The sequence below is a fragment of the Miniopterus natalensis genome, chromosome 17 (genome assembly GCF_054644295.1).
Source record: "Miniopterus natalensis isolate mMinNat1 chromosome 17, mMinNat1.hap1, whole genome shotgun sequence".
Lineage (NCBI taxonomy): Eukaryota > Metazoa > Chordata > Mammalia > Chiroptera > Miniopteridae > Miniopterus > Miniopterus natalensis.
In genome coordinates, this window is record NC_142097.1 from 42,067,116 (window position 1) to 42,080,374 (window position 13,259).

Sequence of the window (13,259 nt, forward strand, 5' to 3'; positions counted from 1 at the left end):
GTGGCCTCTGGCTGAGAGGGTAGGGCACAGCTGGAGGGAGAGGATGGCCCAGGGCTCCCTGGGGCCCCAAGCCTGGGAGTGGGAGGTGGGTAACTTTAACCAAAGGCCCCGGGCCTGTCTCTAACTGTCCTGGGGGCCCTACCCAGCCAGCTTCCTGGTGCTTCCCCTGGTGGTCCTTTTGCACAGGCACAATAGGGCTGGGGCCCTTTCCAGACGTTAATCCAGGGAAATAGGAGCCCAGGGCACCTGCTGAGGGCTCAAGAGTCCAGGAGCTTGAAAGCGTGAAACTGCGGGAGCCTGATTGGGAACGTGAAGACTTGGCTTTCATCCTTCCGCCCTCAGCCAGTGGGGTGCAGGATTCCTAGGCGTGGCCTGAGCTGGCGCCAAATACACTCTTATCTGGCCATGGACCTGATTGGAGGGCAGTTGTCCAGGTCTAGGGGAAAACAAACCCAGCCCTCCCAGGCCCCAGGACATGCTATGTGGCAGGTGGGTGCAGGGGACTTGCCAAGGGCAAAATGCCCTGTTCCCAAGAGATCCAGGTCCTTTTCTACCTCTGGCACTTGCAGCCACATCCTGGAAGTCTGCCAGGTGGCCTGAGAGAGCTGAGGCTGCTGGGCCAGAAGGTTCCAGGGCAGGTGCTGAGAGGGAAGGAAAGGAGGTTGGCCCCAGGCTACTCTCCACCCAACCAGGAAGCCTCAGAAGCCGGTTCCTGGGACTGAACAAGAAGGGAGATGATGAACCAGGGAGGGGGCCTTTGGAGAGAAGAGCCAGTCACTATCTGACCATCTTGGCCTCTTGTTTGGGTTTATGTCCAAAACCCTTCTAGCACCAATGGCCCCAGGCCTTGCTCAGCTGGGCCTGGCCTGTCCTCACCCCACTCTTGCCTCTGTGCTTTGACCCCAGATGGAAACCCCACAGGTGAGCAGGCCTGCAGGCTGCCCCACTAGGTCACCTACTGGGTGGGGAACCCTAGCCACCTTTGACTCTGATTAAACTGAAGACAGGTGGGACAGTGGCTCAGAGGGAACCAGTGATGTAGGGCTAGGGGTGCGGTATAAAGGTGGTCACAGCAAACGAAGTTTCTGTCTTGGATTCAGGCATGTTTTCGATTCTAGTTTTTCCAGGATCAAGAGGACTGGGTGCTGGCTCTGCCATCAAAAGCGCTAAGGCTCAGGCAAGCCGCTTCAACATGCTTGGGACTGTTTTTTACCCTTGAAAATGCCCTAGGTGCCCTCAAGAGTCTCTTCCACAACTGTGTTTTGAAACATGACTGGCTTTCGTGTCAGCCACTCCAGACCGACAAGGCATGAGGACAGTTAGAAGTAAATGGGTGTCCAGGCTGCTCTGAGGTGGGAAGACCTGGCCCAGCTCTGTTAAGCACTGGCTGCCAGGCAGCCATGCCATCCCAAACCTGTGCCTCAAGCGCCCCCTTGTGGCCTTGACAGGGGCAGCTCCTCCCAGAGATGGAGGGGTAAAGCGTGGAGGGCAGGACTCAGGTACCTTCAGGAGGCCCAGAGCTTTCAGCAGAGGGGTGCTCTCCAGCCACGAGAGGCTGTATCCCGAACTAACTTACTCAAAGCTGCCTCCAACAAGAAAGGAGCAAGGATTTTCACCCGCTTTCAAGCCGCCTGTCTGTCCTAGCAGGGCCAGCCTCACTCATTCCCAGACCTGCTTCCACAGGATGACAGAGGACTGAGCTCCCCCGTCCCTCCCATGCTGGACGGAATAGACGCTGCAGGTGGCCTCCTGGCAGCTCACCTCCACACGGCCCAGTGAGGAAACGGAGAACTGGCTGTGCAGTGTGCTTTACTCAGCCCGGGCCTCAGCCACAGAGTGGCACCTCTGGCCTTTCAGAGAAAGGGAGGGCCAGCCTGTTCGCCAGGCCCACTTCCTCTCCAGCACTACGTCCACCCTGCCTCCCCCTGTGGATTCATGCTGTCCACTCCAGGTTCCGAGAGTCTGAGTCCAGGTTTGGCCAGGAGGAGGAATGCCCTGGAGTCGCTCAGCTACACTGCCAGTTTGAGAGGGGCCAAGGCAAGTCCTGCCCAGAGTCTGAGGGCCCCAAAAGGAGATTCCCAGCCTGGAGAGGAGTTGGGAGCACTGCCACAAAGGCCCGGTCCATTCACTTCCAGATGCAGGGCTCTGTCAGTGGGGCTCCTACGATCCATCCCTATAGGGCTTCTCTTCCATGTGACTGGTCTGCTCCAGAAGCCACTGCCGCTCCAGCTCACTCATTGTCAGTCTGAGTGTCACCTCCTGGAAGACGCTGCTCACAGCCACCTAGGTCAGCCAGAGAGATCAGGGCTGGCTAAGTTACTGCCACAAGTTCTAACACCAGCAGGCCCCACTGCCCAGACCCAGGCTCACCTTTCCGCCAGCCTTATCCTTACCTGCTCAAAGTGAAGTTTCTGGAACATCCGGATGCTCGGCTCATTTCCTTGCCCGATTTTGGCCTCAAACTTGGTCAGACCTAGCTTGGTCACTCCTCCCAGAGGGGACCAGAGAGAGGGACAAGCTGCAGGATGAAGGTCCCTCCAGCACCCTCCGCACCACCTGTCACCTGCCCCCCTCCCTGACCCTGAGCCTTCAGACTTGAAGAAGACTCACTCCCAACATGCACTAGCCCTCACCTGGGGCCTGGGCACTTCTCCCCACACTGTCTGCTCCGACTTCCTTACCATAAGACATCATCATGAGAACAGCCTCAGTGCCAAAGCCCCTGCCCCTGCAGCTGGGCTCTAGGAGAAAACAACAATCACAGACACCATGTGCCAGGCTCCAGAGTAGACACTTAACAGATATGATCTCATTTAACCCTCACACTTCTATGAAGTCCATAAATATTACCATTCTGCAGATGAGGAGAAAGAGACACACGGAAGGTAAGTGACTTGTCCAAGGTCTCATAGCTTGGAGATACCCAGCAACCTAACCCCTAAACTGACCCCTTAACCTCAGTGTGCTGCCTTATGAGGAGTTGCATAGCCTCTTAGGAGAAGAGTAAGGACCAAGAAGGACACAGGAACTGGAGGGGCTCCTCCCACAGCATGGGAAGATGATGCTCCAGAGAAGACCAACTATATTTGGAGGTTCCCCAGGCCACCCCCAAAATGGGGCAGAGTGAAGTCTGAAGACCATAAATCCAAAGGTTGAGTTCACACCTAAGCATAAGACAGGAACAAAGTGGACCACAGGGTGTCAAGTGGCAGTCCTGCCCAGCCAGGTGCTGGGCTCGCCAATGCCAGGGACTCTCATTGAGTTGAGGTCCCTATGCAACCTTGGCCTACTTAAGTTCAGCAGATCTGAGGCCCAGAAGGGAGGGAACGAACCTGCAATCATGACCTCAATCTCCCCCAAGGAGGGGTCCCCCAGATCTGTGAGGAAGAGGTTCACATCTCCTGCCATGCAGCTCTCTTCAGTGGAGCCTGGCTGGGCCTGCCATTTCTCTGCATCCAGCACGATGAAGGTACACTCTAAGGAGAGAGGTGACAGGGTTCTCACTGAGACTCTCCAAAGAAGGGCAGTGGGGACGGTCTCCCTACCAAGCCAGAGAAATACCACTGTCTCCAAGTCTGGTGGGAGAAAGGGGGGCCAGAGCTTCCTTGAGCTGATTAAAAAGCCCTAAATCTGCCTCTTGCAGAAAATGATGGCTTTCTCCAAACAGCAAGTGTATTTTCAGACAGCGGGGGACCCAAAGAAGAGCAGTGATCACACTGGGCTTGCAGCAAAGGATGTGAGGGGCAGGGCCTCAATTACAACCACAGCCCAAAATACTTCCTTTAAATCCCTCCAAGCCTGGCACAGTGAGTGGGGAGGACAGAAGCATCAGCCACAGGGACCAGCTTCAGTGGGCATCAGAGCATGAGGGCTTCAGGCACCTTCCAGGCTTTTCCCCAAGTGCTTTTCACAAGGTTTCTATGCCCCAGAAGGGCCAGGGCTGGGAATGAGAATGGGAGGGGCCCTGGAGACTGCCTCTGGAGTCAGCCCGCCCACTACCAGCCCCGCCCAGGGTCCCTGCTTCTCACTGTCCCTATCTTCCCGCCAGCTGCACTGCATCTCATACTCCTGCTCCAGGGTCAGTGGCTCGGAGGCTGTCAAACGCTGCAGCTCCTCTGATTTCATCCACTCATGGTACCTGCAGGGGCAGAGGGGTGGCCTTCAGCAGGCAGGACTGATTCAGAAGCATGGGTCTGACACTATGAGATGAAGAAAAGGATGGCAGGAAGGAGAACCCCACAGGGCTAACTTAGGGCTTACAGAAGACCCAAAGGAAGGGTTATAATTGCTCCTAAGGCAGAGGGCCGCAGGCATGAGACCTAGAGGCAGGCTGGTCCTACAACAGAGCAAGCAGGAGGGGTCGGCTCTATCTGACCAGCTTCCCATCTGGTCTCTGGGGTCAGTGTGAGGGAGTGGTCTGAAGCGAAACATTCCTCGAATTCCTGAGGGGAAGTGTATGGCAAGCTGAACTCAGCAGAGAAGGCTGGACAGATCTCCACAAAGGCTGGGCACAAGGAACCCCCAAAAAAGAAAACTACAAGTGGAGAATACATCCCTACACCACCACCATCCCAGTCTACCAGACATTGCCAACTATCCCAGCCCTAGCCTTTCAAACAGGAGACATCAGACCAACCCATCAGCTCAGTTTTCTGACAAGCTAACATAGTCTCCAAGAAGAGAATATTCACTGGCACCAAAGGAATGTCACCAATTTACAATCAGGTGAGAAGATACTTTTTTTTCTTTTTCTTACACACATTTAGTTTACATAAAATAATTCCCTGCAGAAAGGCGAAAAGAAGCTGAGAGGGTGAAAAGGAACTCTGGGGATGGGTGACCTTCAGGGAAGTCAGAGTCCTCTGCTTCACTGTTCACGTTTTCCTGTATGTAACTACCTCTCACATCAGTGCTTCTCCTCAGAGGAAAAAGCCTCTGAAATTTGGGCTAAGGAAGGCTGGCCCTCCTCACTGCTCCCTGGGGAGCTGCCTTGCACCTATGTCAGGTGGAACAGTTACCTGGGCACATGCTCTGCGGTGTAGGGTACCAGCACCACCTTCTTCCCCAGCAGCAAGATGTTCTGATTTAACCTCATGGTAGCTGCCCGCGGGTGGGGAGGGCAGGCTTCCCGACCCTGAGTCTCCTCCCACGTAGGGTGGGAGCCCAGGCTCTCAACTCCCTAAATGTGTCCTGGGGCTGAGGTGTCAGAAGAGCCTCTCTTCGGAAACACTTCAGAGAACAGGGGCTCCACATCCCTAGCGAGAGAGGGAGCCGGGCTGGTTAGAGATCGTTAAACAATCCTTGACTCGCACCTTACAAGGCCAAGCCTGAGCTGCCATTTCTGCCTGTTCCTCCCGCCCCACCTCCCAGAACTTCCAGGCCTCGAACCTAAGCGCGAAGACTGACCCCCAAAGCTCCCATCACTTGCCCAGTCCTGAGACTCCGCCCCAGGATCAATTTCCAGCCGGGCCCTTCAACCTGTTTCCAACCAACCTACCGGGCTCTGGCCCTCCCTGCCGCCCACTCCCCGAGCCGGGTGAACCGGGCCACTTCACGGTAGGCGAGCTTCAGTTCTCAGCCCCCTCCCCTCGGCGCGGAGCTACAGGCTCCTCTCCTCTACCCGCCCCCGAAACACCGGGGGCTCGGGACGCCCAAGTCCACACGCACTTCGCTCCCTACGAAAGCGTCCCCTAGCCGAAGGCTTCAGCCCCCTCTCGGCCGGCACGGCTTCCCCACCCCGCATGCGCGGAAGCGCGCACCCCGCCCACTTCCGCCACGCAGACGGCAGCCGCGGGGGCCCAATCCCGGTCCCGCCTCCACGAGGCGCCCAATCAGCGCGCGGCACTCCGCCCTAGGCGCGCACCGGCTAGGTGGGCTCCCGCCGCGGGCGCATGCGTGCTGCGGCCGCCGGTGCGGGACTGCTGGCGCCGGCTGCACCCGAGGGGCTGGAGGCGGCGGCCGCGGCGTCCCCGAGCGCGCTACGCCGCAGGTGAGGGGGCGCGCGAGGGTGGGGTGCGCTGGGGTGCGCTGCGGCGGTGCCAGATTCCAGGCTCCTCCAGGAGGGAGGAAGAAATCGGGGAAAGGCTCGGGGCGGGGGCTCCTGAGAAGAAGGGGAAGCTTGAGGGTGGGGAGTCCTAAGGCAGAGCAGAAAGCGGGTTAAGGGGCCAGGAAGTGGGGGCCTCATTAAAAAGGAGAGGCTTTGGGCCAAGAAGTTGGGTTGGAGGGCGACCTAGGAAAGCCCCCGCCCCTTGCACTGGGCGGAGGAGGCGGACAGTTGCTTGCGCTGCCCTGTGCGGTAGTGAGCTCGCTGTTCCTGCATCAAATGGGGATTGTCACCCCGGGGTGCGTAAAGGGAAGGCTTGTGGTGGGTGAGACACTGCCTTCGAAGGCCCCTTATATCACCTGGAGTCTGAGCGGTATTGAATGCGCTCATGCCCTGCACAGCGAGGAAAAAGAAACCGGCCGGGTGGGAGTCATCCCGGGAGACCCTGTCCTCCCGGCTGGCTTGTGACATATGTTGAGACCGTAAGTGTCTGTGATAAAAGCCCAGGGGGAGGGGGATCTGCAGACCTGCCGCCACCTCCATCTAGGCCCATCAGAAAGCTGAAGTCTGCTCTTTTGCCTTAGGGAGCCGCAGCAGCCGCCGCCCCCACCAGGAAGAAAGCTCCGCCAGCGGCCCCTTCCCCACCTTTGGAAATGGCTGGTGAAATCACAGAGACCGGGGAGCTCTATTCTCCCTACGTGAGTCTTACTTTTAGAACCTGTTTTGCCCTCACCCGTGCTCCTGGCTTCTAGAGAAGCACTCTGCTCCCTGTGGACTGTACACTGCTGCTGCCGCTGGCCCAGACCCTGGGGAGAGCCGGGGTGGGGGACCTTGGTTCATCAGCAGCTGTGCCGCTGCTGTGCTGGCTCAGAATGTGTTATGAGGCTCAGGTTTGTTCACTGTTTAGATGTGGATCAGACAGTGGTCAGGAAAACAAAATTGACTTGCCAACTCTTTGTGATGTTTGCCTGCGGGCTGCTGCCGCCTGCGCACTGTGCTGCCTGCCCTCCAAATGGACAGCGATTGACAGCTGTTGACTCCAGGTTTTGCTCATCTCAGCAGTTTGAAACCACTTGGGCTTTTAGCTGAATTTTAAGTTGCACAACTTTTATAGTCTTGGGTCGCATAAGAGGCAGAGAGAGCACGCAGACACTTCCAGTTGCAGTTTGGTGGAGTCTGTAATTAGAACAACTAGAAGGATTGATTTCTCCCTGTCTTGGGGTGCTGTTGTGCCCTCCCCCACACACATGCACACGAACTCAGTGTGTCTTCTTTGTGTAATATGAGATTGTCATGTTTACATCATGGGGTCCTCCTGCCCGGATAAGTAGCTGGAGGATGGGAATCATCAAATGATTGACTCACATTGCTACCAGGTGTCCCAGGGAAAGCAGCACTGTCTTAAGTAGCAAGAGTCGTCTTTCTAGAACTTACCTGTCTTAAACAGCTGCCCTGCTTTGCACCTGCCTTCCTAGCCTGGGGTCCCTGCTCTGTTTCGCTAGCTTCCCAGCCTCCAGAGCTGTGATGTGATGGGTAAGAAAGCACCTCTGAGAACAGCTGGAAAAAGCCCTCACAGCCGAGTCTTCCTGCCAGGCATGTGCCATCTGTGTGTGGCACCAAAGGAAGGAGCCTCCTTCACCTCAGTGACATACCAGGGGGAGCCTTTCTTGAACCTTGGAATGAACTGACTCCGTCCCTCTCACCTGGGGAATTGTGTAACAGCACACAGCCTCCTCGTGATATCAGCAGGGAAATGTCCACACTGTCCATAGAAGTCACCAGGGTTCCTGCTGCTTCTCAGAACATCTGAAAGCTTAGCATTGAGTCATTTCTGTGACTGAGTTTGGGGAAGGAGAAAATTTCGATATGCCCACTTTTCTTGTGTCTCCAGTTGTTCAGCATGTAATCATTTCACACGTCAGCGTGTGCCCACAGGAAATTGGGCAGCGAACCCTAAAAGCCTCAGTGGGTTCTGCTTTTTTTTAAAAAATTTTCTCCTCTCTTTCCTCTGTGTTTGGGGTTTTTTGAGGGCCTACCCTGGGCATGTCTCGTAAACAGCTATGTGTATAAGTAGGGAAAGATGGGTGGTGTTGAGGGTGAGGTGGCCACTGACCAGGAGTTAGTAGCCAGGGTACAAAGAGAGAACATGCCTTCTTCCTGAACTTTCCTTAAGCCCGCCATCCTGGGAGAGTAGTTCTTCATCCCCTGTGAGAGCAAGATCAGGCTCAGTGGATAACAAACCTGACAGGAGGGTGTAAGGTTCATGATCCTCTGAGCCCAGATAGGCCGTGGAACTGGCTTTACAGTGGATGCTGCCTTGAATTCCCCTGTTCAGCACAGTGTGGACAGAACCCACTCGGGCTGCTTTGGGAGACCGAGACTGAGGTATTGGGCACTTACACAGCTCACCGGTGTGCCATACTTGGTCATTCCCAGCATTGAACCTCTCCCTACCTCTGTGTGCCCTGTTAGGAGTGCTTTTCCCTTCCTGGGTGTTGGAATGTTTGTTTTAGCTTGCGTTATTTTGCATAAAATATGTAACAGGCAGGCAGCCCTCTCAAGGATAGTTCTGGACACGGGAACATGATTCAGGCTCGTGTGCCCTCCCATGTGTGATCTCAAAACAGGCATGTTGGTTTCCCCACTTACGGGCACCGGGAATGGCTCAGGGCTGAATGGACTGTGATCAAAACAGGATAAAACGGATTGCAACCTGCATAGGGCTTCCTTCTGCCAGCTGGTCTTGCCAAACACCGTCGCTGTTGCTTTCGAAGGAAAGGGTGCTTGTCTCACAACCGCAAGGACTACTCGTTGCTTCTGCATCTCTGCTGCCTTCTGTTTCCTTTGACAACGGTCACTGGGGAAGCTGTTGACACCCGTGACCCTGCTGCATGCACGCCACCGGGCGGGGGGCGAGGCAGCTGGACCGCTGCCCCGAGCTCTGGAGCAGAGGGGAGCAGGTCCTCTGCCGCCTGCGGCGCAGCGCAGAGCAAGCCAGGGATGGGAGGAAGCTCGGGCTGGCCTGAACCGAGGCGGCTGTGGGGCTCTGTTCCTCAGCTTTCCGCCACCCTTCTCAGGAGGCTGTCCCCACACAACTGTCCCCCTTCCTCCTCCCCCTCCACACCTGCCTTCCACCTGACCTGTGGCTCAGCTCCGATTTGCTTCCTGCCTCATAGTCTGCTCCTAGCAACTGGTCCTTACTGTCACCATTCCTGAGGGTAAGGAGGATTTGACTCTTGCCGGGAAGGTGAAAGTTCTTTTTTTTTTAACCCCCACCCAAGGATATTTTTTCCATTGATTTTTAGAGAGAGTGCTGGGCAGGGGGAGAAACATCACTGTGAGAGAGACACATCAATAGGTTGCCTCCCACACCTTCCCCGACTGAGGATGGAAGTCACAACCTGAGTATGTGCCCTGACCGGGAACCGAGCCCCCCACCTTTTGACGTAGGGGGTGACGGTCCAACCAACTGAGCCGCCCCTGCCAGGGCAAGGGTTGCTTCTTATAAAAGCGATACGCAGAGAACAAAGCTTCAGGGAGACCAAGTGTGAGGCCATCAACAGGGGCTGGTCTGTTAGTGTCCTGCTCAGAACCCTGTGAAACGTTCAGCTCCGCGCCCCACGCACCAGGGCCCCACGCAGTTCCGCTGCCCGCTGGCTGTGCTTCAGCCACACCCGCGTCGGCTCCTCGCCGCACCTCGCTTCCCACCCCAGGCCTTTACCTGGAGGTTCCTTCCCTGGCTCTGTGCCTGGGCAGCTGCATCTCATCCTTCAGGTCCCGGCTTAAATGTCACCACAAGCCCTTCCTGAGTGTCCGTTATTCTCTGTCACAGCGCCCCGCTGCTTTCCTTGTGTGAAGCGGTCATCATTGTTTTCCTGTTGCCTCTCCCCCCCGCATGAGGTCCAGGGCCATGTCTGTCTTGCTCAGTGTCACATCCCCAGCTCCCAGCACAGAGCCAGACCCAGGGAAGGCTCTTGGAAGTTGCTGGATAAACAAGTGAATGAGCAGAATTGAGCTCATAAGCGGAACGAGGGTACAGGACTCATTCCGGCACTCGGATATACCAGCCTCACAGTGACTGAAATCAGCCCACAAAAGAAGAAATTAGTTTGTCAGAGACACTCAGGGTACTTGTGAAAAGCCAGCTCTGGGAACTTCCCGTTGAGATAGTCAGGGTGAGCTGTGTGTCCTGTTTCTCCCCCAGCTGTCACCCTCATGTTGATTCTTTCAAGACCACCCAGGACCAGGACTCCTGGCGGGGGTGTCACATCACAGTAGTGTTGCGGTCCAATCAGGTGCTATAGGAAGAGGAGCCAGGCTTGTTTTAATCCTTCTGGGATCTGTCTGTAAGATCAGATTGAGATAATGATGTTTAAAACCCGTAAAGACTGCCAGACGTGGGTCTGGGAACTGGAGCGAGGTCCAGGCAGCCCCGCCGCAGATTTCTGTCTTGGGTCTGTGTGCCCGGCCCGAGCACAGGGAGAAATGAGACATGGGTCACAGTGAGCCTCACACTTGGTGATGGGGAACAGACAAATACACCAACATGGGAACCCAAGCTAGGGCATAAGCGTCCTTGCTCCAGGGCTCAGAACTGGGGAGTGAGACAAATGTGGGAGACTGGGAAGGGCTCTGTGGTGAAGGCAGCATTTGAATGGGCCCCAGATGCTGGGTGGGAATCGAGGGGCTGGGCAGGAGGCTCAGAGGGCTTGGTGCCTTGCGCCAAGTGTGAGTGGACAGTGGGCAGAGCTCTTTCCTCTCTAGAGGGTGTCCTCCCGTTTGTCCAGAACTCTGGTGTTCAGTCAGCACCTGCCCGGAAGCCTGTCCCTAAACCACTGCCCTACCCCTCCTTCCTACCCGCCAGGGACCCCAAAATGGTAGTGGGTGCTCCCTGTCTCCGTTTTTTTCCTTACAAATCTGGACGAGGCTGGAAGAATAGGCTCCAATTTGTGTTTTTCTAATTTTTTTAGTTTTAGTTACTTAAAAAAATTATTTTTAATTGGAGTTTACATTCAGTATTATTTTGTATTAGTTTCAGGTGTACAGCATCATGGTTAGACAATCATATACTCTAAAGTGTCCCCCCTGATAATTCCAGTGCCCACCTGGCACCATACAATATTACTGACTGTATTCCATCTGCTGTACTTTATATCCCCAGGGGTGGTTGCCGGGGGCTAGGAGGAATGGGGAGCAGCTACAGGTGGGTGCAGAACTGCTTTTTGGGGTGAGAGGTGGAATTAGATAGTGGTGCTGGTTGCACAACCTCATAAATATACTAAAAACCACTTTAAAAGGGTGAACTTCACCCTGGCCGGTTTGGTTCAGTTGATTGGAGCGTCGGCCCGTGGACTGAAGGCTCCCTGGTTCGATTCCAGCCAAGGGCACGTACCTCTGTTGCAGGCTCAGCCCTGGTCTAGGCCTGAGCAGGAGGCAACCACTCGGTGTGTCTCTCTCACATCGATGTTTCTTTCCCTCTCTCTCCCTTCCACTCTCTCTGAGAAAGCAATGGAAAAAAATATCCCTGCGTGAGGATTTAAAAAAAAAAGGGTAACACTCATGGCATGTGAATTTTGCTCAACTTTTTTTTTTTTTTTTTTAATTTCAGAGAGAGAAAAGGAGAGGGAGAGAGATAGAAACATTGATGATGAGAGAGACATTGATTGGCTGCCTCCTGCACGCCTCCTACTGGGGATCGAACCCGCAACCCAGGCATGTGCCCCAGCTGGGAATTGAACTGCGACCTCCTGGATCCTAGGTCGATGCTGAGCCCCGCCAGCCAGGCTCTAGCTCCACTTTTTAAATCCCTGAGGTTAGTGTCTGGGGAGGAGACATGGAGAAGGAAGCAGCAGGAATGTCAGCATCTCAAAGGGCAGTGGCAAGAATGGGTGGAGAGGACTGGCCACATGCCCGCGATAGGAAAGATGGAAGACCACTATGACACTGTGTCCTCAGGAAGCCCACAGCCTGGTTGGGCAGAGGGCTAACATCCATGACACAGCTTTGAATAATATGAAGTGACAAGAGGCAGGAATGACAACAGCAAAAATGGAGAATAAACTGATCCTTGGAGACATTTGAAAAGATGGATGGGATGTGGACTTCAGTTCCAGGCGTCAGTGTCTGCCCCCAACATCTGGTTGCAGAGCAGGCCCCCTGGGAACCTGCATGGAATGCTCCCTCCTTCCCTGCCTCCCGGTCGGAAGGCTGGCCTCCTGGCCGCCGCGGTTTTGCTGTTGCCCAGGGTCCTGCTTGGGAGCCGAGGTGGGAAGAGGTGAATTAATGTCGGGGCTTGACTGTCGCTTCTGTTGAATCCAGGTTGGACTGGTGTACATGTTTAACCTCATCGTGGGCACCGGCGCTCTCACCATGCCCAAGGCCTTCGCCACTGCTGGGTGGCTTGTCAGCCTGTTCCTGCTGGTGTTCCTGGGCTTCATGAGGTGAGGGGCTGGGGGCGGGGGGAAGCTGAGGCAGCCTGCCCAGGAAGCCTATGGAGGTGAGGAAGCATCCTTGCTTGGGGGCAGGAAGATGTCTGTGGTGAGCCCTAAACAAGGTGGTCTGCGGAGAGGAGAAGGGATGCAAAGGTCTCCAGTGTCTCATGCTGATGGAGCCGTTGCACAGCCCTGATCGGCTGAAAAGCGAGACGTGCGGTTAGGCTTTGGACTGTCTCATGTGGTCTTCATGTTTCTTCCCCGGCTGGTGTACCTCCCCTCATGTACATTTTTTAGAAAACACCACCTAGCCACAGAAAATGACTCTGACAGCTGTTGCAGGTGACAGGGGAGATCAGTTTGGAATTTAGAATTTGCTGAAGATAGCTCACGGAATAAGTGATAAACATAGTGCACACGTAATCAGGGCTTGCTCTCCCCTGCTTTGCACCTGGCAGCACACAGGAGGCCAGCGCTCCCCCAGCCTTCCAGGGTCCTGCTTCTGGAGCCGGCTGTGGGATCCACTGGAGGCTCTTCCCAGGTCTTCCACAGGCAGGTCTCCCAGTTAGCCAGTGCCCTAGACTAGCAGGGGATTTAGGACTAAGCATTTCCAGCCCCCTCAACCAGGTAGGAATCCACCAGCTACAAAAAACAGGTGGGAGGGAACACCTGGAAACACCCCCAGAGAAGTGGCGCCTGGCAGTGTTCTTAGGTGCTGGGGTACCCCATTGAATAACGGAGAGAGCCCTGCCCTGGACTCTCCTTTCTTCAGTGGGGATTCATAC

General features: G+C 55.4%; 2 protein-coding genes across 4 annotated transcripts in view; one reads left to right on the forward strand and one right to left on the reverse strand.

Moving 5' to 3' along the window:
* Positions 1 to 880: 880 nt before the first annotated feature.
* On the reverse strand, positions 881 to 5,377 carry NAT9 (N-acetyltransferase 9). Of its 2 annotated transcripts, none has more exons than XM_016220358.2 (6): positions 5,019 to 5,377; positions 4,029 to 4,138; positions 3,333 to 3,476; positions 2,634 to 2,741; positions 2,394 to 2,488; positions 881 to 2,283 (listed from the first exon to the last, which is right to left on the reverse strand). In XM_016220358.2, the coding sequence occupies exons 1-6, from the start codon at positions 5,093 to 5,095 to the stop codon at positions 2,161 to 2,163; spliced, it is 657 nt and encodes a 218-aa protein (XP_016075844.2). In that variant the 5' UTR covers positions 5,096 to 5,377; the 3' UTR covers positions 881 to 2,160. The 2 variants fall into 2 exon arrangements, with proteins under 2 accessions (XP_016075844.2, XP_016075845.2); XM_016220359.2 differs by having other exon boundaries at positions 882 to 2,283; positions 2,682 to 2,741; positions 5,019 to 5,375.
* A 1,266-nt stretch (positions 5,378 to 6,643) lies between these two features.
* The window catches only part of SLC38A12 (solute carrier family 38 member 12), a 43,135-nt gene continuing 36,519 nt past the window's right edge, over positions 6,644 to 13,259 (forward strand). For both annotated transcript variants that reach the window (XM_016220356.2, XM_016220357.2), the window contains exons 1-2: positions 6,644 to 6,741; positions 12,362 to 12,483. In XM_016220356.2, the coding sequence (XP_016075842.1) occupies positions 6,697 to 6,741; positions 12,362 to 12,483 (167 nt within the window). In that variant the 5' untranslated portion in view covers positions 6,644 to 6,696. The remainder of the gene's footprint in view (positions 6,742 to 12,361; positions 12,484 to 13,259) is intronic.

Excerpts from the sequence above, each read along its gene's own strand:
- NAT9 (XM_016220358.2), bottom strand. The coding sequence starts at position 5,095 with ATGAGGTTAAATCAGAACATCTTGCTGCTGGGGAAGAAGGTGGTGCTG. Across the intron at positions 2,489-2,633 it reads GAGAAGTGCCCAGGCCCCAG|GAGTGACCAAGCTAGGTCTG; the intron begins GTGAGGGCTAGT and ends CCCCTCTGGGAG. Across the intron at positions 2,284-2,393 it reads AGAAACTTCACTTTGAGCAG|GTGGCTGTGAGCAGCGTCTT; the intron begins GTAAGGATAAGG and ends TGGCTGACCTAG.